Source organism: Emydura macquarii, unplaced genomic scaffold (assembly GCF_026122565.2).
Source record: "Emydura macquarii macquarii isolate MOO-44397 ecotype Brisbane River unplaced genomic scaffold, CSIRO-AGI_Emac_v2 contig_2897, whole genome shotgun sequence".
Lineage (NCBI taxonomy): Eukaryota > Metazoa > Chordata > Testudines > Chelidae > Emydura > Emydura macquarii.
This window is the reverse complement of record NW_027133034.1, coordinates 36,598,832-36,625,025: the sequence shown is the minus strand read 5'-3', so window position 1 is coordinate 36,625,025 and position 26,194 is coordinate 36,598,832. Positions and strand designations below refer to the sequence as shown.

Below are 26,194 nucleotides of genomic sequence, written 5' to 3'. Positions count from 1 at the left end.
CATTACTTAGTATGTACATTACTGCAGAAAGTATAAAGTACAATTCTAGTGGAGAGGAAATAGTAAGGGTTTTTACATATATACACAATTAATTTTAGTACAAGTGGAAGAATTAATTACCTTGCAATGTTTTAAGGCTTCCTTGTATTCTTTATTTCTTATTGCTTCTCTGGCACTTTTCAATGCTGCCTTCACCTCCTTATTTGACATGATTACTACTAAAGTCAAAAGCACACACAATTAATTTTTAACAAACGATATTTATATTAACTGCTCTTCAAAGCATTCTGCTTACATTGCATCATCATACACAGAGAAAACGTTTTAGCAAATGTTAATAGTATGTTTGCTGCTGTAAGTATAAGACAAAATCCCTGCCTCAAGTAGCTATCAATCCAGTAGACAGAAAAGCAGTGCGCATACATATAAATATATATGCAATAGTACACCTTTAAACCCCAATCCCAAGCACATAATTTAAGTACATGCATTATTTTTAATGAGTAGTCCCACTAAAGTCACTGGGACTAATCATATACTCAAATTTATACAAATCCTTAAATGCTATGCTGGATCTGGGCCATCATCCTGAAATACTAAAAGCTACTTTTCATTCCAGAGTAGAATTTTTCTTGACAGTTGGGGCATATTAAATAAGGAGTTTCTGCAATATGGAGGTTTATGTGTTTCTCTGTCATTCACATTGAAAGATTTTCCCAACACTTTTTGGCGATAACATTCTACCATCATCAGCGAGCAACTTCAAATTCCACTTTGTAAGTAGTCCCTAATGAGGGAAAAATACTTTATAAGTTTGGAAGGGATGTGTGCAGAAATTAAAGAAACATTCAAGCTTGTTTTCATAAGAAAATGGAAATATAAACATTTAAAGTTGTGTATTATATACACAAATATATTTTGAAGCTTACACATGGTATCATTTAAAGCACATACATGTATATTTAAGTATATTGTACACGTACATCAGTTTGATACACTCAGTCTATCGCATGCTTTAGAAAGTGTACATGGTTCATATGCAATGATCATGACTGCCAGGATGGGGACATGCAGGTGCAGGAGAACCTAGGTGTGAATGAGGTGAAGAAACACTACGTTGGGGAGCAAGGCTGCACTATGAAAAATGTAATATTAGAAGTCATATATTATTATAATTATTATTATTACTTATTTGTATTACTGTAGCACCTATGACTGGACCTCATTGTGAAAGGTAAGAGTATTTCAAGAAGAAGTAAGGTGTATGATTTGAAAGATCCCTCGTGCAGTCTGAAATGTCTGCAGGAACTTATCGCACTGAGCAGTTCTTGAAGATTTTTTTTAAAGTGTAAGGAAATTCTCAGCAAAAGAGTATTAACTTATTAGTTAAGGTTGAAGAAAATCTCCCTTTAGCAATAAAAAACAAAAACCCTCAAAAAAACCCCACTGTTGTTTTCTCAAGTATCATAAACATTAAGAAAGAATCTGAAATTTCCAGGCTATTTACCAAAAACAACCTCCCACACATAGACACAAATGAAAGAATGCAACTGCGGACACAGTCACCCAACCTTAACTCTGCCTCTTAGCATCACCTGGAGAAACCAGACAGTTAAAGAGAATCTTCTTCATCACACATGCCCATCTCATTAGGGACCTCAAAAACATTAATGCCTTACTTAGTCTTAATTAGCATGTGTGGTTGGTGGAGGCAGTTGTTTCCATTTTTGGTTGCTCTCAGTTTGGAATAACAGGGGCCCAGGGGCATGTTCCAATTCTGATCTTTGGCATGGCTATGGACTGTGGCAAATAAATTTTTGCCCAGGTCTAATCACGACCTCCGCCAAACCACATCCACTTCCATGTCAAGGCACAGTACTTCCTGTGATAGCCTGCTTTAGGAAACTGACTTATCTTGTTGGATTTCAGACCTAGCTGGAAAACAGTACTCTGATCTAAAGGCGGGACTGTATTAATAGCTTGGTAAAATATTACCAGCAGCATCACCCTGATGACCTGCAACAGATGAAATGAGAGCAATAGAAGGAGTCACCTAACAGATTAGATGAAGTCGTGGTGCCACAGGACTGGCATTGAATTAGACACACGGGGCTAGATTCACAAAGAGACACAGGCACCTAACTGCCACTTTAGGCATCACTGAGATCCTTAAAACCCCTGCTCAGCTGCCACCTAACCCTGTAGGTGCCTAAATTTCCCAGGCACCTACATTTCTCCCAGTAAAGTCCCCTAGTCACTTAAGTGTCTGCTGATGACCATGTGCTAGGCCATCTAAATTCTGATGACACTGAACTGCATGATGCCCCAGCAGAATTCTCCAACTAGGAGTCTCAATCTCCCCTACTCAGTCAGATCCATTATGTGTCTTCAGAGCCTACCTTGCACAAAAGACAGTTGGGGGGCAAGTGGACTGGAAATTTTGGGGACTGGTGAGCATATATGTAATATCCAATTTATGAGGGCACACAGTTAGGATATAAAAGGCATGTTTTCAAATTCCCCACTCTGCTTGAGCTGGTGCAAGGAGTTGAACCCAAGTCTCCTACATGATAAGTGAGACACCTAACCACTAGGCTGTTTGATATTCTCAAGGGTATCTCTCTCAGTCTCCCCTGTTGAAGCTGTTCCATTTTATCTAAAAAATTAAATATTCATTGGGTCAGAAGGAAAGTGAATGACTCTGTAGTCTGGTGGTTAGGTTACTCCCTAAGATATGGGTCAAGCCCAAATTCAAGTCCATGCTGCTGAGCAGAGATTTTAAAACAGGTCTCCCACATCCCAGGTTTGTGCCAGGCTATTGGCTATAATGGGGCATGTGGGGGTCTCTCTCTCTCTCCAGTTTTTTCATGAAAAAGAGCTGACCTGGCTTAGAAGCCTAACTCTAATCTCAGTTCAGCTCTGTGAAGCCCAAGTAGAGAGACCCTCTCCCTCCAGCCTGGAGTCAGGCACCTAATTAACTTTGAGAAGTGAGGCTTAGCATTCACACTTCTCCTTGGCATTTCCTACTGGCTACTGTTAGCTGGGACAGCTCCCTGCTCAGCCTACTGGCTTTTGTGTATCCCTTTCTTTGGAGCCTAACTCATTCCATGCACTGAATGAGGAGCCTGTGCACCTAACCCAGGGCTAAGGATCCCACTGGGCAGCAGGGTGCCTCAATATCAGGTGTTGCAACACTGAGTTTAAGGGTATATCTACACTGAAAAAAACAGCCCCAAAACACCTGCGGCTGCAGGGCTCATGCTATGATGCTAAAAAGGGCAGTGTAGACATCCCTGTTTGGGTTGTGAAAGGCAGCAAGCAGAGTGGGTCTCTGAGCCCAAGAAGGAACATCTGCCCTACTATTTTCTGCACGGTAGCGTGAGCCCAAGTCCACAGATCTGGGCTCTGGCCATGGGTGTGTGTGTGTTGGGGGGTTTGCAGTGCAGACCTACACCAGCCCCTTTGTGGATCTAGCTCTAGCCCCTCACGCACTTTGGGCTATTTTGCCATCTCTGCCCAGAGCTAGGACCTTTCTTTTCCTCTGCCACTTGAGAACCGCCCGGTTAATCCACAGGCATCACCAGCAGCTGTCGCCCACGGGGCCCTAGCACCCCTCACACGCCACTCGGCAGCGCGCACCAGCCGCCTCGCACCCCCTGGGCACGGGGTCCCCGCCCGCCCGCTCCCCCGCTGAGCCAGCAAGGACCCGGCAGCGGCAGCGGCACTACCCCCTGCGCCCGATCCCCTCCCCCCGGCCACTGATCGCTCCACCTGCCTCCGTCCGCCTCGATCACCAGCCACCAACAACCCCGGCCGGTACCCCCTCTCCGCCGGCCCCGGCTCGGCCGCGCAGGCGCATTGAGTGACTACCCTTCCCGCGTGACAACCATTGACGCTACCCAGCACGCCGCCATCTTACCGTCCTCCCGCTCGTGTGGCATGATGGGAGTCGTAGTTCCTCCCCCTACGTCCTACGCTACCGGACCACGCGCCGAGGCATGGTGGGAGGCGTAGTTCGTCGGCGCGTGGCCCGCTTCTGTGTGTGGCCTCATGGGTGCTGTAGCTTGGTCCGCGCGCGGGGGTGTGACGGTTCGGGCCTCCCGCTTTCGGGCCCCGGCCCCCGGGCAGAAGCCGGCGTGTAGCCGCCGTGGGCCGTGTCAAAGGGCTGGGTGGGCCTGGCTGGCTCTAGGACCAGCGCGGCCTCACTGGCTGCAGCAGCAGCCTGGCTGCCCGGAAGCGCTGCTCGCCCTGTGGCTGTGTGAGGGCCCGTGGGCCCGGGAAGGGACCTGCCGGGAGCTGGTGGCCCGGGGTGCGGGGTTAGAATGAGGGGGCGGTGCGGAGAAGGGGCCCGGAAGGTGGGGCTGGCGGCCCTGGCGCTGCTGCTGCTGGTTTCCACCCGCTGGGAAGGCGCGAAGGCGCGTCCTGTGGCCTGGGGACGCCACAGCACTGGCAGCAGCCTGTGGGCAGCACCCAACGTGGTGATGGTGATGTGCGATGCCTTTGTAAGTATCCCACCAGAGCCTCCTGCTTCTCCAGCCCTCCTCTCACTGGGAAAGAGCCTGAGTGCGTATAAAGAAGGTAGCGCCAAACCCTAACCTGGTTCTACCAGCTTCTGTAGGTGCCATGAGTGCGGGGTGCCATCTGTGCACCAGAGACACTTGTGTGATGTGACTCAAGGCAGCGGGTGCCGTGGTGTCAAATCGTCTTTGCCTCATGCTAAAATGACATTTCACAGGCTCTGAAAGTTATTTTGGGAGCTGTTAATGGGCTGCAATCAGGGCTTGCGAGACCATCCTGTCCAAGGAAGGACCACAGTCCCAGAAAAAAAGATATGTTATATCCCTGAAAGCTGTCCAGCTGTAGCATCACTTCTGTTTGGGACCATAAAGACAAGATTGCAAATAAGTGAAAGACTTTTTATTTTGGAGCTTAAAGAGTCAGATTTCTTCTCAAGATCACACTTTAAAAAGAAACCCGTTATTTTCATCAGTTCCTTTAAAATAATAACTTACATGTAACTGATTTCTGTAATCAGTTATAGTAAACCTGGCCATGGTGCAACTCTGAAGATCCCAGGAGTGGCGATCATATGGACAGGGTGTATTATGGTACAGTAGCAGTGAACAGTGCTGAACAGAAATGTAAAAACAATTTCTTTGACCTATGTTTAAAAGAGGAAAAACACTCCTGCCAATATGAAGCTGTAGGGAACAATCAGAGATCCTAGGGATTTATAGCTTTTAGAAATTATAAGGAATTCAGGTATCATCCACAATGGAGAAATTTATAGAATAATTCCAAGGAGTTTAAACACAGGGTCAGCAGAGCTGGAGGGAGTCATGGTATAGAAAAGACTACTGGGCCCAAGCCTGTTTTTATCACTATGCTTTAATCAGGTTTACCTAACAGTGGTAAAAATACCAGAAGCTTGTCAACACTATGGGTCTGGCAGTTCAGCTGAAGTAGTGATAAATGATGAGAATATTTTGTAAATTTCCCCTGTGTCCATATGGCCTCAGATACTACAGTGATGAATGTGGTATAATTATACAGGCAGATATATAGAACAGGTGCAATCAGACCCTGGAGTTAATTATTGCCTTTAAAACTTTATTTCATTTAATCTTTATTTAATTCTTAAATACATATCCTTTCTTATTTATGGTAGAAGACAGCTCCTTTGGGGAGCAAACAAATCTACTATTGATCATTTTGTATAAGAAAGTTTGCATAAACTAAATATTTTCTCACTTTGAATTTTACTTCTTTAATTTTATTTTGTAATATTCCTCCTGAAGTTTTTTATTTAATGTTAATCAAAGGGCTAGGCAAGAATTTGTTTTTTGAGTGACTGAACCTTGTCCTGCTCATATTCATTTAGAACCATGCTGCTAAGATCATTTTCCTTTTCTATTGCATTGCCAGAATTATCTGTGTATTTTCCACTTAATCATTTCCCTGTCATTGTGGGGGCCTCAGGCACTCATGCAGCTTGATCCCTCCTATTCATTCCCTGTGGTACATAATAGTTTCACCTCCTGTAGGCTGTAATACTTTGGCCTAATTTCAGCTGGGTTTAGTGTGTGTTTTCAAGGTGGTGTTGGTGGCTTGTGATATACAATAGAAGGTCAGACTAGATAGATGATATGATGGTGTTTTCTGGCCTTAAACTCTCTGATTCTGTGTTGTGATTCTGTTTGCATCCCTCCACTGACTCCCTCTTTATCGCACCAAGCATAAGATACTTGTTTTCACTTTCAAGGCCCTTCATGGCATATCCCCATCCTATCTCTCATCTAGATGTGAACTCCCACCTCCCATTGGCCTGTGATGCAAGCTTTATTAAATTGTCAAACTCTCCCCTCTATGCTCTTCCATGTTGCCCCCTCATGCTTAGGAGGAGATCCCTGTAAATGTCTGCAAAACAAATGCATTTTCCTCCTTCAAAAGTCTCCTTAAAACTTTTCTGTGATGCCTAGGAAAAAATTGACAACAATGATGCTTCTGGTGTCCTGAGACTACTGCCTATTGTTCTGGGCAATATTGTTTCTTTGTTTTCTCTGTACTCTCTGTTCCCATCTGTATCCATTTATTTTCTCTTATCTTTGAGGCAGGGACTGCCTTTTTGTTCTGTGTTTGTACATCATCTAGCTCACTGGGATCCTGCTCCATTACTAGGGCTCGTAAGTGCTATGGTTATAGAAATAATAATAATAATTAATATAAAAAGTATTGGGCTTGGTGCCTATTTAGTCCCTGTTTTCTTTTCCCCCCAAGGGACTATATAAGACAGGGAAACCATCTCCAATGAAGTTATATCAGTATAACTGAAATCAAAATTAAGGCACATAAAAGTGTACCATAAAAAACACGATATTCTTTAGACAGAGTAACTTTTGTTGTGGATCTCTATTGTAAGGCCAAAGGCAGGGAAAAAAAAGTCACAATTCCATTTTTTTGTATGTAGGTGGAATGTCATGGAGATTAGGGTCCTGGTCTTGCAAACACTTGTGACTAACTGTTCAAATGAAGTCAGGATCAGATCCTAGCTAAAAATTAAATCTTTGTACACTGTGTGAAGTTATGTGTATCTGTTGTAAGAAGTCAGGCAAAGTCTGAAGGAAATTTTAGGTAGAAATTCTGCAGTGAAGCAAAAAGAGAGTTTTAAGGATGATGATAATGTTTCCCTTATTCTAATAAAGTTCCTTGTGTAATGTTAGAAGAACTGTTCCTTGATTCTTTATCATCGTCGTATGCCGCACACCCATAGAAGTAAATGACTAAGGTTATGCTTGAACAGAAAAAAAGAGTGGAAGTTCAATTTAACATGTTACTTTTCTGTTTGAGTAATTATTTTCACATAGGAGATGAGAAATCTGAAAAAATTTCTGGTAAGAGCCACTGTACACTGATTTACTATTATTTAGTATAGTACTGCATTGCCCAGAAGCCCAAATAAGGATCCTTATTGTGATTAGTGCTGTACAAACATGTACCATGAGTTCAGTGGGACTACTCACATGCCTGAAGGTATGTGTGTGCAAGTGTTTGCAGAGCAGAGCCAAATAGTGAAAGACAGCCTTTTCACGAAAGAACTTACAATATAATTTAGGACGAGGTGCGTCAAAACACACTGGAGGTAGGGAGTATCAGAGCAAATGTGAAATGAACATGTGGTGATCTTCACTAGCTATTTGCACAGTTAGCTGGTTTTAATCATTTGAAGTTTTCTTTTGGGGAAGAAGGGAAGGTTGGTTTTAAGATACTGTATAAATAAATATTATTGATAAAAGTTGTAGTTAAACAAATTGATAAAATGAAGGGTCCTTCACACATTGTAGAATACCGTAGCGGGCACCATTGCAGGTTGCAATGAAAGTGGGAGCTGCAAGTAGGGCTGCTACTTCCCTTCCCATCCAGTGAATGGGCAGAGGTGGGGAATGGGTTAGGGTTAAGGTTATGGCCACGCATGCATTCATGCTCCAGTGTGTGAGTGTTACTGGCATAGGCCAGGAAAGGCCTGCTTCTTTATCATGGTTTGTTCCAACTTCTCTGATTTTCATGTCAGGATAGGTCACATGAAGAGAGCCAATCTCTGCAATAATAAGAGCATAGACCATCAAGAACCTTAACAATCAAGACCAAGACCTTAATCTGAATCTGGCAGTGGAAAGGGTGTCATTTTAGCATACTGAGCTTTAGACTATTTTGCGCTTCTCACTCTATTACTTAGTGGATGGGCTACTCCATATGGGACCAGCTAGAGCTTTCTCATGGCCTTCACCTTCCTCCTTGTAAGCAACATTGCAGTGGTAAAACGCAATAAATTTTACCAATCAAGGAGCAGTGAAGGCACAAGACTAAGCATCAGCTTGATGATTGGAAGATGGACCTTTTCCCCCCTTCAGGGAAATGTCAGGAATTTTGGACAAAATTTGAAATATTTTCTTTTTCATAACAAAACTTATTTTTATCCCAGTTTTGTTTTAGCCAACTGTTCTTCATCCAGGTGCTTTTCTCATTCAGACACCAGGCAAGTGGGAGATGGTGCTGTCTACATTTGATGTGAAAGAGTTGTAGAGTTAGGTGTTGTCTACATACCCTGAACTTCAGTACTTGAACATCTCACATTCTCCCCTAGGAGCTTGAAATATATGTGTGTTGAAATAAGATGGGAATAGGATTGAATCATGCAGTTCTCCTTAAGTGAGAGCTCTAAAGGTGGAGGATCAGCTGCCTATCATGACTCTCTGAAATATATCTGGGAAGAAGAATTGGAGGCAACTCCCATTGACTCCAACCCCCTGTACCATGTCTCTTAAGCAAGTCAACAGCATCTCATGGCCAGTGTCAAATGATGCTGATAGATCAAACAGTATGGATGTTTGCCCCCTATTTGTGGCAAAGAGAAACTAATGTGACTGGCAGTGTTTCTATGCTATTTTCTTATCTGAAACATGTTTTGAGATGGAGGATGCTAAGTTATTGGTAAAGATGGCTCAGGTGTTGTTGAAGATGGCCTTTCAGTCAGCTTGTCAAAGATGATGATTAGAGACCAGAGTGGTAAGTCATGAGATGTGTTTCAGAGTTTTCCAGTTTTTCAGAGTTTTAAATATAGGGATAACAGAAGCATGGTTGAGATTGGAGGTATGTGCTGTTTAAGAAAGACAAATAAAGGCAAAGATGGTGGAGTAGCATTGTACATCAATGATGAAGTAGACTGTAAATAAATTAGAAGTGATGCAATGGATGAGACAGAGTCTGTCTTGGCAAAAATCACATTGGGGAAGAAAGCTACTAGAGCTTCCCCTGGGATAGTGCTTGGGGTGTGCTACAGACCACTGGGATCCGATTTGGATATGCATAGAGACCTTCTTAATGTTTTTAATGAAGTAAAAACTACTGGGAAATGTGTGGTTATGGGAGACTTTAATTTCTCAGATATAGACTGGAAGACTATTCCTAGTAATAATGATAGGGCCCAGATTTTCCTGGATGTGGTATCTGACAGATTACTTCATCAAATAATTGCTGAACCAACAAGAGGGGATGCCATTTTAGATTTGGTATTGATGAGTAGTGAGGACCTCATAGAAGAACTCCTTGTAGGGCGCAACATTGGTTCGAGGGACCATGAGCTAATTCAGTTCAAACTAAATGGCTGGATAAACAAAAATAGATCTGTGACTAGGGTCTTTGACTTGAAAAGGGCTAACTTTAAAAAATTAAGGGAATTAGTTGGGGAAGAGGACTGGACTGAAGAACTCATTGATATAAAGGCAAAGGAGGTTTGGAATTACTTCAAATCAAAGTTGCAGGAACTATCTGAAGTCTGCATTCCAAGGAAGGGGAAAAAAATCATAGGCAAGAGTTATAGACCAAGCTGGATGAGCAAACATCTCAGACAGGTGATTAAGAGAAAGCAGAAAGCCTACAAGGAGTGGAAGGTCAGCAAGAAAAGATATGTCTTGGAGAACATGTAGGGATAAAGTGAGAAATGCCAAAAGGAAAGTAGAGTTGGACCTTGCAAAGGGAATTAAAAGCAATAGTAAAAGGTTCTATAGCCATATAAACAGGAAGAAAACAAAGAAAGAAGAAGTGGGACTGCTAAGCACTGAGGATGGGTTGGAGGTTAAGGATAATCTAGGCATGGCCCGATATCTAAACAAATACTTTGCCTCAGTTTTTAAATTAGGCTAATGAAGAATTTAGGGATAGTGGCAGGGGAGCTAATAGGATTGAGGATATGGATGTAGAAATTACTACATCTGAGGTAGAAGCCAAACTCGAACTTCTTAATGGGACTAAATCAGGGGGCCGGATAATCTCCATCCAAGAATAATAAAGGAACTGGCACATGAAATTGCAAGCCCATTAGCAAGGATTTTTAATGAATCTGTAAACTCAGGGGTTGTATCGTATGACTGGAGAATTGCTAACATAGTTTCTATTTTTAAGAAAGGGAAAAAAGTGATCTGGGTAATTACAGCCCTGTTAGTTTGACCTCAGTAACATGCAAGGTATTGGACAAAAATTTGAAAGAGAAAGTAGGTAAGGATATTGAGGCTAACGGTAATTGGAACAAAATACAACATGGTTTTACAAAAGGTAGATCGTGCTGGAACAACTTGATCTTTTTTGAGACGATAACAGATTTTTTTAGACAAAGGGAATGCAGTCGATCTAATTTGCTTAGATTTCAGTAAGGCATTTGATACGGTTCCATATGAGGAATTATTAGTTAAATTGCAAAAGATGGGGATTGACCCTGGACCCTCAGAGTAAGAGCCTGACATTCTGCAAATTGAGTTAGCCAGGCTGGCAGAAAATTGGAAGGTGAATAAGGAACTGGTTAAAGGGGAAATTACAACAGATCATACTGAAAGGTGAACTGTCAGGTTGGAGGGAGGTTACTAGTAGATTTCCTCAGGGATCAGCTTTGGGACCAATCTTATTGATCTCTTTTATTGCTGATCTTGGCACAAAAAGTGGAAGTGTGTTAATAAAGTTTGCGAATGAGACAAACTTGGGTGGTGTTGCTAATATAGAGAAAGACCTGGGATATCACACAACAAGATCTGGATGACCTTGTAAACTGAACTAATAGAAATAGGATGAAATTTAATAGTGGAAAGTGCAAGGTCATGCACTTAGGGACTAATAACAAGAACTTTTGCTATAAACTGGGGATGCATCAGTTGGAAGTGACAGACAAATAGAAGGACCTGGGCATATTGGTTGATCACAGAATGACTATCAGCCGCCAATGTGATGTAGCCATGAAAAAAGCTAATGCGGTCCTTGGAAGCATCATGCGAGGTATTTCCAGTAGAGATAGGGAGGTGTTAGTACCATTATACAAGACGTTGGTCAGCCCTCATCTGGAATACTGTGTGCAGTTCTAGTCTCCCATGTTTAAGAAAGATGAATTCATACTGGAACAGGTGCAGAGAAGGGCTACTAGGATGATCTGCGGAATCGAAAACTGCCTTATGAGGGGAGACTCAAAGAGCTTAGCTTGTTTAGCCTAACCAAAAGAAGGTTGAGGGGAGATATGATTGCTCTCTATAAATACATCAGAGGGATAAATGCCAGGGAGGGAAAGGAGTTATTTAAGTTCAGCACCAATGTGGACACAAGAACAAATGAAAATAAACTGGCCATCAGGAAGTTTAGACTTGAAATTAAATGAAGGTTTCTAACCATCAGAGGAGTGAATAAGGAGCTTGATAAGTTTATCAAGGGGATGGTATGATTGGACAGCCTAATTTGGCAATTGACTGATCTTTGACTATTAGCGGTAAATATGCCCAATGGCTTGTGATGGGATGTTAGATGGGGTGGGTTCTGAGTTACTACAGAGAATTCTTTCTGGGTGTCTGGCTGGTGAGTCTTGCCCACATGCTCAGGGTTTCGCTAATAGCCATATTTGTGGTTGGGAAAGAATTTTCCCCCAGGGCAGATTTGCATAGGCCTTGGGCAGGTTTTGCTTTCCTTTGTAGCATAGGCATGGGTCACTTGCTGGTTGATTTTCTGAACCTTGAAGTCTTTAAATCATTATTTGAGGACTTCATTAACTCAGTCTTAGGTTAGGGGTCTGTTACAGGAGTGGATGGGTGAGGTTCTGTGGCCTGCATTGTGCAGGAGGTCAGACTAGATCATCATAATGGTCCCTTCTGACCTTATAGTCTATGAAGATAATTCATTTTTGGAAGGTGCTAAGTTTAATGACTCTTTATAAGTGCTGATTATTATTATCCTACTGTAGTTGCATGAGGATTTAATTCTTTGCACAGTTTATAAGATCAAAACTAAGTACATCTCTTGGACATCCAGAATGTGGATGAAGTTTGTTTCAGTAATTCCTAGAATGGTACATTTGCCATATACTATAGCTTTGAGTCATTTTCATAATATTTTATTTCTAATTATAAAGCAGGGCTCAACAGATTTGTTTTGGAGCTAGGAGCCAGCCCAAAAATTAAGGAGCCAGACAACGTGGGCTCAGCAGCGGGGTGCCCTGGCCGGAGCACAGCAGCTGCTCTCCCCTCCCCGCCCCGCCCCTTCCCTCCACCCCTCTCCCACAGTGTGGGCCCAGCGGCCGGGCACCCTGGCTGGAGCACGGCAGCCACTCTCCCCGGAGAAATACTAGGCGCCAGACTTAAATTTCTAGGTACCATGTATTAAAGAAAATGTTACCATTATCCATTTTTAATGTTTTTAACTGCCTTCTGTTTGATTGCAGGATGGAAGGTTGACATTTTATCCAGGAAATCAGACGGTGATCCTGCCTTTTATAAATCTCATGAAAAGATATGGCACTGTTTTTCTCAATGCCTACACCAATTCTCCAATATGTTGTCCTTCTCGTGCAGGTAAGACCATATTAAAAATCTTATTAAAGGAAATAGTAAGTACCTGGGGAGAGCCGGTTTAAATGTTCATTAGTGATAGATGAACCTCAGAAGGCTTGAGCTGAATAAGCTCCAATTTTTAAATGCTTATCTGAAATTATCCAACTCTTCTGAGATTCTGAATTATCCACTCTTCTGAGGGCTATCCATTTCTCTTTCCCCCTTCTCTGCCTCCCATGCTTCTTCCTCCCAACCCAATTCTTCTCTTCTTACTTCTCAGCCCCCAAGCCTTTGCAAACTTCACTCAGGTTTCAGTACTTCTGTAAACCTTTAGGGATTCCAATGGAATTGTTAGTTTGTCCTCTGTGACATCAATCTATGGCTGCATTCAGGGCTGCTCTGGAGCTTCCCAACAGAAAGATACTTTCTACCTTTCTTATTGTCTGGAGCATATATGAAATGCTAACAGTTGACTGAAATTGATGGTTGGCCTTCAGCTTTGCCTTGAGACATCAGCTCTTCCAACCAGTTATTCTCAAATATCTTGTATTTTCAGTAGTTATTACGTAAATATGTTAGTGTTTTTAAAACTTTTTCTATTGTTTCAACCAGTTATAATCAGAGCCCTTTGTATTGTGCAATTTCATAACTACAGAATTTGCCATATAGTACATGTTTTGTTAAAAGTTGTGCTCCAGAATCCACACTTTCATTTTAATTTTAGTTCTTGTGGTTATGGAGGAAACCTTTCAAATGTGAACTAAGTGTAACCACTGCAGTGACATCCTTCTGAGTCCACAGAGGAACTGAAATAATAGCTCTGAGAGGAACTGGTTCATTCATCTCCATGGGGTATTCACACTGAATCCTATAACACATTGTAGATTATGGCCCTGATTCAGAAAAACATTTACATGAGATGGGGCAGAGAGGCCTCATACTGGCAACAAAGGTACTTAAGAAAACTGACAGGCTCTCCACTTGCCATGATGAGAGGGTTAAGGAGAGCCTATGGACCCAGTTGATGCTGCTCCATTAGACCTGCTGCCAATGTCAGGCATGGAGAGGAGAGCTAAAAGGAAAACTAACCCAATTCAGGGCTGACCAGGAAGGAGAGCTACTTCCTTGACAAGAGAAGCCTGGTTCAAGCTGAGAGCCTAGGGCTGCTTGTTATGTGGGTGAACCCTTTGGTGGATGGGGCAGCTAGGCCCAGGAAAACAAACAGAAAGGGATTAGCTGTTTATAGCAGGAGAGCAAGGATCTTCCTGAAGATCCTATGGATGACCCTGTTTCTGAGTTTAATGTTTTCCTTTTTGTTTTGGATTCTGACACCACAGAAGGGGTGGGACTCAAGCATGCCATAACTGGAGGGCTAAGGTGTCGCGACACCGAATCTGTGAGGGGGTGATGCCTGGGGACTCACATCAGGAGTTAGTCATGCCCTGATGGGCCATGAAGTGGTGCCATCTAGAAAACCCAGTTAAAATGTGCTTAACTTTAAGCTTATGAAAAGCACTGATGTCAAGGGAGCTACTCACACGCTTGAAATTTAACACATGCTTATGTCCTTTGCTGTTTTGTGGCCTTTTTAGTAAGGCATATTGTTTTTACAATCAATAAAAATGTTTCTTTTCTAGGAGAAGAAATTACATTTAGTGATTGTGCCATGCTTAGGACAGTGGGACCTTAGCCCATGACTGAGTCTGCAGACTTAGGCAGTGCCGCAATACAAATTTAAAAAAAATATAAATTAGATCATGTAGCTAAGAATCAGGAGACTTGGATTCTACTCCCTGCTCTGTTATTGACCTACTGCGTGAACTTAAATATATCGTTTTACCTCTCTGGACTTCAGCTTTCTTATCTGTGCAATAAGGATAACAATACTTCTACATGTCCCAGGTGTAGTGCAAATCTTAATTAATGTATGTTGAGATCTTTGGATGAAGGATGCTATGGAAGGTGTTATAGAAGTACAGAGTATTAATATTATTATTCTATAAATGCATTGACAGACGTTTCTGACCTGTTTTTTTCAGCTATGTGGAGTGGCCTCTTCACTCATTTAACAGAATCTTGGAATAACTTCAAAGGCTTGGATCCAAATTATGCAACATGGATGGATCTGATGCAGAAGCATGGCTACCGCACTCAGAAATATGGGAAACTTGATTATACTTCAGGACATCACTCAGTGAGGTAGGCAAAGGATAGATTCCTCTCTGGAATAGCATCCATAAATGTGATTAAAAGCAAATAGATCATGGAACAACAGACTGACAACAACTTCTGGTTTACATTTAAAAGGTCACATTGATTTTTTTAAAGAAATTCTGTTAGAAATGTAGGAAGGCCCCTATCCTGAAAAATGTTAGGCCCAGGCATACAGTTACTCTCATGCAGAGTCACATTGACTTAAGTGAGGGTATAGAAGAAAACCAAATGACCTTTATGCCTGTTACGGATGCAGATAATCAATTTATATATCTCTGACTTTGCCCATTGGGTCATAAGCTGGATAAAACTAAGTTTTTAATAATAATATTTTAAAAACAGATTCATAACAAGATTGCAGTGTAGCTATCCCAAAGTAATTTGATTTCATTGTGATTCTCACCAGAATTCTTCCTTAAATCCTAAACATGTTTTGCTTAATTTTGTGCAGTGTATTTATTCATTTTAGTTGGCAAACTCAACTTTCTTTCAGTTCTTTGTGTAGGTCAATTTCATTTTGTTATGGCAAATTAGAATAAAATACATGATTTAGTACAGAGTACTAATTCTGATTTTAGTAGCTTTACTTGGTAAACCAGGAACCAGTGCTTTAAGACGACAAAGTCATTATCCATCTCCATTAAATTCTGTCTGAATTGTCTTCAAGAAGAATGACTCATTAAAATATTTTTAATCTTTTGTGTGAATCAGTTAAAAGTCCTTTCATTTTTTTTTCTAATTTACATTTTCATTTTTTTTCATACAACAAACCAAAAATATTTTAGGTGCAAACGTGTAAAACAAGTATAAAAATTACTATATATTCCCAGCACATAGATTTTTATACCACGTATTCATATAAATTAATAAATAAAAGTCAAAGGGAAAAAGGCAGGGGGGGGGAAGAACCAGAGAGGAGAAGAGTAGGAAGGAAGTGTATGGATTTATCTCCTACCTTTCATCCAGGCCTCAGGAATTTTTAGTTGACCAGTTCTAGGAAATTATCCCAAATAAACTCAGATTTTTCTAGGACTTGCCATCTATTGTATTTGATGCTTTCCTTTGCAGCCAAGTCTACCAGTCCATTAAACCATCTTTCTTGCTGAGGGGAGGGATAGGGATAAAAGGACAGATTTATTTTTCCAATGTAGCAAAATTTGACCTCTCTCAGCCACTAAAACTCTATGTTGCCATTCCCTTTGGTGTGGTGATAGGCTCCATTTGCTGGGTATCTGACCCAGTATGCAGATGTCAGCTTTAAGGTCAAGTGACAGCTCTAGGATCATATTAATTCTGGTTTTAATACCATCTCAGAAGCTGGAAACAATAGGGCATGACCAAAACGTATGCATGCATGTCTTCTTTACCCCCTCCCCTACACCTCAGTATTGATCACTGAGGGTTGCTTTAATTTTGCAAAGTGTTTGGGGCAACCCGTGTACCCTAAAGATGATTTTTTGTTGAAGAAGACATTGTGGGAGGTCCAAGCTTGCTTCTTTAATCTTTCATGTTGCTCTATTTCACTGTGGGGATGAGATACCTATTGCCAATTCTTTGTTCCATTTTTGCATCATTACAGCTATATTAACTTTGGTGGGTCATAGGAAATCATCTAGTGTAGCTGCTGGTCTGGGGAAATAATATAATTCTCTACAAAATTTGACAAGTTCTGGCGCTTCAGACAGTGCAAGTTCCTCTGGGCCAAAATGTGAGGTGAGTAGGTAACAAATTTGAATATGTTTCCATATTACAGTAATTGATAGGTTATTATAGTTGGAGGGAAGCAAATGGTGTGATTTGGTCCTCTGATATTAATTGGGATATATATAATATGCTGCATTCCATTCATATTATCATCTCCCACGCCAGTTTCTAGCATGGATTCCCCCAGATTGGGTCCTCTACATGAGATGAAAGGAGGGATTTTTGATGCCATGCTTGGTTGGCTCATACATCCTTTCATGTTCTTTGTTTGTAGTCAGACAGTAGCCACACTAATGTTAGTAATCATGTTGTGCTGAAGGTTAGCCAAACTATAGCATTCTCAGTCTGTGAATGCAGGGCGTGGGGGGCAGAATACTAACCAAATTACAGCTGGCATCAGTCTCAAAGAAGGCTGGCTGTTCATCCATTTAGCTGGAAGATGATCACTAAAATCATTTTTGCCCAACATGAAAGGGTTTGCACCATATTTCACAATGATAGTCGTAGAATTGAAGGACTGAAAGGGGCCTCAATGTGACGTAGATAGATGGAGTAGATAAAATAATGAGACTGTGGCTTCCCTGTTTTATATAAAAAACTGCCTGTTTGCGTACCATGGTGAAAACTGCAAATTTTTCTAGTTTCTGATGATGTAAACTGTTGAAATGTTTAATGATGCTAGCACTGGAATTTCTCTTTCTTTTCTACTAAACTAATATCTCAGATTTTCTTTACCCTTCACTCCCTTCTCTATCTAAAATGAATAATCAGATGTTGAAAGGAGACATTGGTATTTATTAATACTTAGCATTTACACAGCAGTTTTCATCTTCAAAGTGCTTTATAGACAATAGCTAGCTAATCTTCTTCTGATTTAGGTAACTAATTATTACTGTCCCCATTTTAGAGATGAAGCACACAGATTTTTCAAAGTTCAGGTTCTGCATTGAAAAAAGGGGGCATCCTGAATAAAGAATATATAGCAAAATCTTATGTTGCCCATGAGAACTTTCTTTAGTGAATTGAATCCAAAATACATTGTATGCAAACTTATCTTATGTCTCTCTCTTTGTGACTCCTTATATAACTTGTTATCTGAACTATGAATAGATGTGTCCTATTGTATCGTCAGGTATTATCATTACAGAACCTCTGATGAATTGGCTTTTCCTTGTCAGTAAGAAATAGATACATGGACAGCATTCATAACAATAATCTACTTGTAAAAGGATTAAAAGCAAACCTTTATTTTCATTTTGGTTCTTAGTTCTTTTATGTGTGTGATTAGAATCCTCGCTCTGCCATGTTAAGAGCTGTACAATCAATTGCAAAGGAAGAAAACCACTTATGGATGTTTGTATTTTTGTAGGTTAAAGATCTACCTCACTAACTTGTTGAGTACTTCAGTTATTCATACTTTTAAAAAAGCATAGCTGATTTTAACTGTGTATAAATACTTCAAATGCATCTTCACAGAATCTTTGAGAAATCAGTGGGTCAGAGTTTGTGCTATGTAATGCAAGAAAGAAATGATTATGTGGATGATTCATTCTTTTGCAGAAGTGTCTAGAATAAAATTATTTAAATCAAGTGCAAATTACTTTGACAGATTAAAATTTTCTGCATTGCTACACAAGGAGACTCAGGACTGATTCTGCACCTTCTACATCCCCTTTATGCCACTCTTGTGTAGAGGCATCCCCACCTGGCATGCAAATAGAATTGCCCACTCTAAATCCAACCTCTTGATCCCTGTAGCTGGTGGAAGGAGTGCTTTGAAGTCCAAGTAATCTCTAACCATCATAATGGGCTCCTAAGAGAATGTTGTAAAATAGAATAGTCCCAGGGCTGCTCTAATTTACACTCATTCATGCTAGAGATTAAATTGTTTCCTGGCTTCCCCCTAGATTATGGGAGCACAGAAGTGGCTTCGGTGAAGAAAGTTTGGTCAGACCCACAGATCTGGACTCCAAATTTATCAGTGAGCTCACTGTTCTTGTTTCTAGAGCCGAAAGCTGTGGGAATATTGGGGCCTCATCACAAAGGCTTGAGTGTAGAAGGCTATAAAATGAATAAAACAGGTGATCCTTATCACTATTACAGATGATCCTCAGCACTATTACAGGGTCAAATTAAGGCAATTAGGGCCCCCATGCTTGCCCCACACACAACAGCAGCAGCAGGAGGTTACCCTCCCACGCTAGAAATTAGTAGTAGTTTGGAGCCCCCTTGACACCTGAAGAGTATTAGCTGGATGCTTCCTCTACTGGGAGCAGCATGACTTGGGGAGGACCTGAATACTTACCTTAGCAACCAAGGTTTATCTGCCTGAGTCGTTGGATAAGCAGGCACTCTGAATTTTTCTCCTTCTGACACACGGTCTTGTGCTGTTGTGGTGGTGATGGAACATCCCCAAGGCAATGGGTCTTGGAGTTGATATCCCATATTGATACATAGATAGGGAAATTAACAGCTCTTAAATAGCATTTCAGGTGTCTGCAGATTCAAGCAGATGTCTGAACTATGGTCAAATGTAACTACATTGGTTACATTCAGGTCACACATTCAAACTTTTTTTGTTAGCCATTAGGACTAGTAATTTACATGTTTATGAAAGCTGAGATTCTGATGTAATCACATTGCTTCAGGATTACTATATGTAATTACATATAGTTCCTGTGCCTCAATCCCCACCCCTCCTTAGAATTCCTCCTTCCCTAGGGGAAAGAAATGAACTTGTGTTAATCTGCTACCAGTAGATCTATTTTAGTATAATCGTTTAAAATTCTGTTTTGAAGGGTAGGATTTTAATTTCCAAATTTGATTACTGTAGTATGGACACAACTTAGAAAAGCTTGAATTATTGTTTGACTAGATAGCTGACTAAAGTTTGGATAATTGAGAAGTTTTAATTCTCTATGGGGAAAAAAATCATGGAGCAAAAACATTAATTTTTTTTTTTAACTTTCTGTCTTGCACCATAGTCCTTTATGAAATTTCATCACTGCTTGTTCTATGCAGCAAAATAAACCCTAATACTTGGGTTTGTCTAGAACAGTTAAGAAAGAAGAAGCCAACACATTTAGATTTATTTAAGAAAAAGAAAGCAAGCAAAAATGATATTCGGAGGAATTATTATTATTAATTTATATATTGTCATATATTTACATTATTCGTTAGTCACCCACTGCTGAATTTTCAGGAGCTTGAGATAGATTCAGTAGTAATACAAAATATTATACAATCAGTGGTGCCACACTGACAAACTTGAGTAACATAGTGGTGAATCAAGGCCAGTGATTTTAGTCAGTGTTTATCTTTGTGGTTTATGCCCTAAACCTGCTATGCTGAAAGCCTTTTGCAAGTTACCGAGCCTTCTCAAATTCCCATTCAGTGGGAGTTGAGGGGGATCAGCCCTTAACAGGATCAGGCCCTTACTGTGGCTTGAACAAAAGTGGGTGGAGGTTGAGAATAAACTAAAATAAATACTTGGTGAGTCAGCCTTTTCTAGTGTGTGTGTGTGTGTAAGTGGAATTTTAGAATTTAATAATCTCTCTAATTGAAAAATCAAAAACTTATGATCTTTGCTAGGGAAAAATGTGCCTCATTTTAATTACATCTATGTAGACATTTAAAAAGTCTAATGAGCCAATTAAATAATCTATAAATAGTGTGGAGTAGATATAAGGAAGGTTACTGTTGCATGTTGAGATAATTAGCGCAGTCCTGTTGCTTTGGTTTCCTGGTAAGGAGAAGGCTTGCAAAGAGAAACAGAGCTGTCCTCTCAGTATGAGATGTATGACTGTTAGACTCAGTAGAGACATGGATATTTCAGAAATACAGATTTGATCCATACAACATAGTTTCTCCTGTTTTGAATCATAGAGCAAGAGTTTGCCCTAAACATATATCTAGGTTTTACAGAACTTGATTATTTTATGTAGTTTTAATGGATAATATCAATGTTCATTTTTAAGCCTTTTTTCAATATTTGTCTATTTAAATTTTCACAGTTATGGGAAATTATGGCAGACAGGTCAGACAATAATTATTTAATGACAGTAGAGCTTCAGATTAAAAAAGTTAAGCTTTTAACTGTTAAAACGGAAATTGTCAACATCACATGTCAAAATATACAAAGTAAATTTAAATCAAACTCTAAGTTTCCAAGCAGCACTTTTCTTACTTTGCCTGTCTGTAAATGTTGATTAGTATCAATGGAACTATTTTTTCAGTGGTTTGTGTATGTACGGTGAAGTCATCATTTACCAAGATTTACCGATTAAAAATCTAATTCTTCCAACTCTACATATCTATTAACTGACACGTAGTTAACAAAGAATAGGCTGTTAGTTTTCCTGGTACATTATTAAAAAATTAACACAGATTTCCATTTGTCCTAGGAAACTGTGGCAATTAGGGCATTTTTAAGAAAAAATAATCTTTGTAAATGTGAACAGTTTCCATTTCTTAAATGTGCAGGAAGTACATGATCAGTTACAACCATATTGAATGGTTTTTAAATGAATGTATCATGGCATGATCCTGGCAGCTATCAGGCGTCTGTCACTACTGCATGATTAATCAAATTTGAGGAGGATGCCGAATAGAAGCATATACAAATAAAGGGCCAGCTCTTCAGCAGATGTAACTCAGCATAGCTCCTTTGAAATTAACAGAGCTGTGTCAGTTTACTCCAGCTGAAGATCTGTTGCAAAACAATGTATATGTGCATGTGTGACAGCATAACTTTGGGGGGAGAAAAGGGGATAATGATTTTTTAGAATAAAGATTGTGTATACATGCGTGTGTGTGTGTGTATGTGTCTACGTTTTTTCTTTGAGAACAACGTTTTCAGGGAAACAGGTGTCAAAGATTTTTTTCCTTTTGTGGGCAATATTTTATTAAATAACACTGTGACAATCAGGGTCCAGACACCCCATGGGGAGAGCAAGGGTTCTGAACCCCAAAGAATGAGCAATCAAATCAACTGTTGTTGTGTATAAATATGTCAGGTAAGGTCTGCTTGTAATGTTCTGAACTTGATGGTCCTTAGGAGATATGTATACAGGTTATGGTTATGAATGTGTGCATGTATATATGTGTACACAATTGTAATTGTAACCCTCATGAAACCACCATCACCATGTGGGGAAGCAGGGAGGGAGGTGCACCTCTCAGGCTAGTTATTTCCATTAAATTAACTCCAAGCAGCTAGCATTGTACAAGGCAGGGAAAGACCATGGTGGACCATTAAAGTTAATGGAAAGACACTGAAACTGGAAAGAAAACCCCAGTCTGGCAAAACTAAGGAAGGAGCGAGTTTCTCCTGTTTTGTGTAACCATGAATTAACCTAGTCTGAGAGTAAGAGAACAAAAGCTGCAAATCCTGCTAAAAGGGAACATGTTTAAAGAAGTGAAGGACATCCAGAAACTGAGGACCAGCATCTGAGCAGGGTGGTGTCTGGGACACACTGGATCCTCTCTAAGAGGGAGGGCATGCTGGGAAACTGTTCAGAAGCAATAGGCAGGGAGTATTAGAGAAGGGAATTTAGCTAATACAGAATTGCAAAGCCTGAGGTTGGGTCTTCATGTTTATTTTCTTTGTAACTTGTATGTGTTTACTTATTCTTACTATTTCATCTTTGAATCTGTGATTTTTCTATTAAATAAACTTTGTTTATTTTTAGCTTAAGCAGATCTGTGTTGTGCAATCTGGGTGGAGTATCCTGGCCCAAGTGGACTGATACAGGGGAACTGGTTTCACTCCTTCAGGCGTGACAAATCAGAAGAGAAAAGTCTGAGTGTCTGATAGTTAAGAACTCAGGACAGATTTGGGGAAACTCAGGACTAGAAGGGCTATTGGGGCACCCTGCACACAGTAACTAGGGGGGGAAGCCAGGGGGAAGCATTTATTCTTGTAGTCTGGTGTCAGAGCTCTGAGCTTTAGCATTAAGGCATCCAAAGTTTCAAGGAAGGAGGTGGCAGAATCCTTTACTAGTCTAGTTGATAGCTCAAATGTCACGAACACTGCCTCTTCCAATTTGACAGTGATGCCTGCCTTGGTGGCGCATTTGTCTGTGCTTTGTTCCACACTGGCTTCATACAGATGGAACACCCATCCTGGACTATTATACCAAGCTGCTACCTTCTCTTCAGTCAGATTCTTCCTTAAAACCCACATCTGCTGGGATGCCTATAAGAAATAAATCAGACATTTTTTTAAATGTTTGTCCCACCCTGCTGTGCACTGGCCTTGCTGAGTGACCATGTAATCTCATTGATGTAAACCTGGTCCTGTCCTCATCTTCATACTGCTTTGTGACCTGAATCATATTGGAAAGTAGAATGTACACTTTTTTTGAAATAGGGACTTCTGTCTTATTTTTTCTATGAATTACCGAGCAGAATTGGATGCTCTGTACTGTGTTATATAGGGATCACTTCACCAATCACTGCAATGGGTTGGAACATGGTAGGTGTACAGTTGTCTGCTGTATCCCGTTGAAACTACATGGGAAATGTGGCAGAATGTGACTAATTTACTTGAAATTTGTCCAGGACATTTGGACGAACACTGCTATGCTTCCAAAAAGTGCCAGAACTTTTTAATGACATCTTGTTGAGTAGAGAATGGCCTTGATACTTTGGTGTAGTGGACAGTGGCAGCTGCAGGAAGCCAGTTGTAGCTCCCAGGTCCCTGATTGCCAGGCTCCAGCAGTTAAGAAGGTCCTTTGTTGCTGTAACTTCCACCTCCTATGTAAGCTCTGAAATGTCACAGGGGGAGCGAGTGTAAGGGAGCTTAGCTATAGCACACCCTTTTCCACTACTGACTGACTCTCACTTCCTGTTTATGCCAGAGATATGGAAGGCAGCTGGTGTAGGAGACATGTGCTGTCTCCTCTACCTTTACACCAACAGAGATCCCACATACACAGGGGAAAACTGTGGCCGGTTTAAATTCAGTTTGCAGCGCCTGAGCATCAGAAGAGTTGAGCACATTTGGACAGACTATTGGTACTAACATGAACCATTTCAGCTGTTTGAAAAAATTCAGCACTAATATCAAAAACTCTGGAAAACGAGGAAGGTTATAACATAGGTATTGGCCAAAATTTCCCAATCCCCAATGTTCTTTATGTCAAATGGCTGGTACCCTTCCATCAAAGAAGTGATTGTACATTTTAGTTATGTTGTATGTTTATACTTGTGAGGCCCTTTTGAATGAAGGGTGCTGTATACGTGTTAAGTTTTTTTGTTTTTTTTTAATATTTCAGTTGGGGCATAAAGTACTTGACAGTGGCCCTTTAAATGTTATAATTCTTTTCACTTATACAATATAGTAATGATTCCAGCTTTTAGGACTTTATCTTTGTTTATTAAGCAACATTATATTTCTGTCCTTTATATCTTCATTGTTTGTTCCGCTCCCTAAGCTTGCTATCTTTGGAGTGCCATCTGTCAACAAAAGAGGTATGATCCTACTTCATTCCCATTAGGAGTGTTACAAGCAATTGTTTGAAAATCGTTTACAAAATTTTTAAATTTCCTGTTGGTAACTCATTCTTCAGCTGAACTCTGAGATCTAATAATTAAGTCTTTGTTTACAGTCTATGGCTCTCTAATGTCTTCACTGCAGAGAAGAATATCTGTTTAAACAAATGGTCTGATTTTCTTATTCTGGTTTAATTAAAATTGTATTATGTATTATAGCAGAGAATACATATTTCTGCCTTTAATTGGTTTGATACTCCATTAACATGTACTTCCTTTCAATTTGTAGATAAAAATACAGTTAAAGTGGTGCATTTTAGGGGGTATAGAGGTTGCCCTATTTATTTCTCTACTACCCTTTTTGTTGCAGCAACCCTATCTCTCTCTCTCTCTCTCTCTCTCCCTGAAGATTTGTTTTCCTTTGGGACCTGTCAATATCTCTCCCCCTGCTACTCTAGTACTGGAGAGTCACCTGTTCCATTCCTTTTCTCCCCAGTCCCAAACTAACTTTATCTGGATGACCAGACGGTCCTACATCCTACATTTTTCAGTGATATATAAGCATTATATTTTAAGTTCTATATTACATTAACTATAGTATGTAATGTGCAAACAAATCTAAACCATAATTACACACACCTTTGTACAGACAATGGATTCCTGACTGTACAGTATGCAAGAAAGGGGAGGCAAAAACCAAACTGATCCGTCAAGTCCTTCAAACCAACCCCAGCCAGCAGAATTCCTATTTCTTTTCTTGTTGTAGGGGACAGACAGGCTTTCCCTTAGGCATCAAGTCAGGGAAGAAGCAGCCTAACCAAGTTCATATGGCACTTATGTCAGAGTCTTGAATCAGCGCTTACAACCAAACTTAGTCAGAAAACAAAGTCTCTAAGGCCCAGGTTAGGCTAGTGTCTCAGGGCCTGCAACCCATAGCAGCTAGCTTGGCTTCTCGTCCATTTTTCTCTTGCTCAGTTTTCTTTTCTTATTTATATACGGTCTCAGGACAGGGCAGCATGCTTCTTGATTGCCCTCCTGGCTGTTTTGGTCATAAATGTTAGACTGTTCCCTAAAGGGGTGATACACCCCCATCACACTGACATTTTTAAAATCATGTTCAATAAATATTATAACTCGTAACTGATAAATCAGGATGATTAATCTTGTTTAAATGGTTGTGAATAATTTAGTTAAGCATAACAAATGTTTGTTTACCTTGCAAGCGCAGATAACTCCAAACAAGATTTAAAAAGATCTAAAACTGTTTTATTGATAAAGGTGAGGTACAAAGATTTTGCTAAAAGTTAAAAATGTATTTATAAATTTCCAAATGAGGAAGAAAAAAATACATGAATGTTCTTTTAAAATATAATTGACACTGGATTTTAACAAAATTACATGGCCGAAGTCCTGAGGAATCTGAGCTGTATACTTCCTTTTATCAGTCCTTGAATGACATAGGAAATATCATTTAAAAAAAGCGGATGTAAGTTCATCCTAAAATGGAGTGGTTCTCACCAGTCTTTGTTTATGATACTTCTGATGTCATTCACTCTGGCAGAGAAATGAAGACATCTGCAGCTCAGATTTTTCAGGATTTTAGAGATTCAGTAATTATAATTGTCTGAAAATCTGGCTCAAAACATATTTTATCAAACTCTTGTTTCATTTATGCTCTTGGGGCCCCGTTGCCTCTTTTCCCCTTTCTCTGATAGTGTTATCAGCTGGAGTCAGGTGGTTGCACAGGGCAGGTCAGTAGAGGATTTGGTCCAAAATGATAGTGTTACAAAGAGTAGTATAGTAGAATCCAAAACAAAAAACTGTATGGTTTCAAAAGATGTGATGCTCTAGGTGGTTGAAAGGGTTCAGAAGAAAATAAGATTACACAATAACAATTCAAAGACCAGATGCAGCATGAGTGATGAAGC

The 26,194-nt window shown here is 40.3% G+C and overlaps 2 protein-coding genes across 2 annotated transcripts in view; one reads left to right on the top strand and one right to left on the bottom strand.

Moving 5' to 3' along the window:
* The window catches only part of SKIC3 (SKI3 subunit of superkiller complex), a 67,273-nt gene extending 63,378 nt beyond the window's left edge, over positions 1 to 3,895 (bottom strand). The window contains exons 1-2 of the mRNA XM_067568666.1: positions 3,776 to 3,895; positions 121 to 218 (exon numbers count right to left, since the gene is read on the bottom strand). Coding sequence (XP_067424767.1) covers positions 121 to 210 — 90 coding nt within the window. The 5' untranslated portion in view covers positions 211 to 218; positions 3,776 to 3,895. The remainder of the gene's footprint in view (positions 1 to 120; positions 219 to 3,775) is intronic.
* A 128-nt stretch (positions 3,896 to 4,023) lies between these two features.
* The window catches only part of ARSK (arylsulfatase family member K), a 40,823-nt gene continuing 18,652 nt past the window's right edge, over positions 4,024 to 26,194 (top strand). Inside the window, 3 exon segments of the mRNA XM_067568709.1 lie at positions 4,024 to 4,502; positions 12,746 to 12,875; positions 14,894 to 15,053. Coding sequence (XP_067424810.1) covers positions 4,323 to 4,502; positions 12,746 to 12,875; positions 14,894 to 15,053 — 470 coding nt within the window. The 5' untranslated portion in view covers positions 4,024 to 4,322.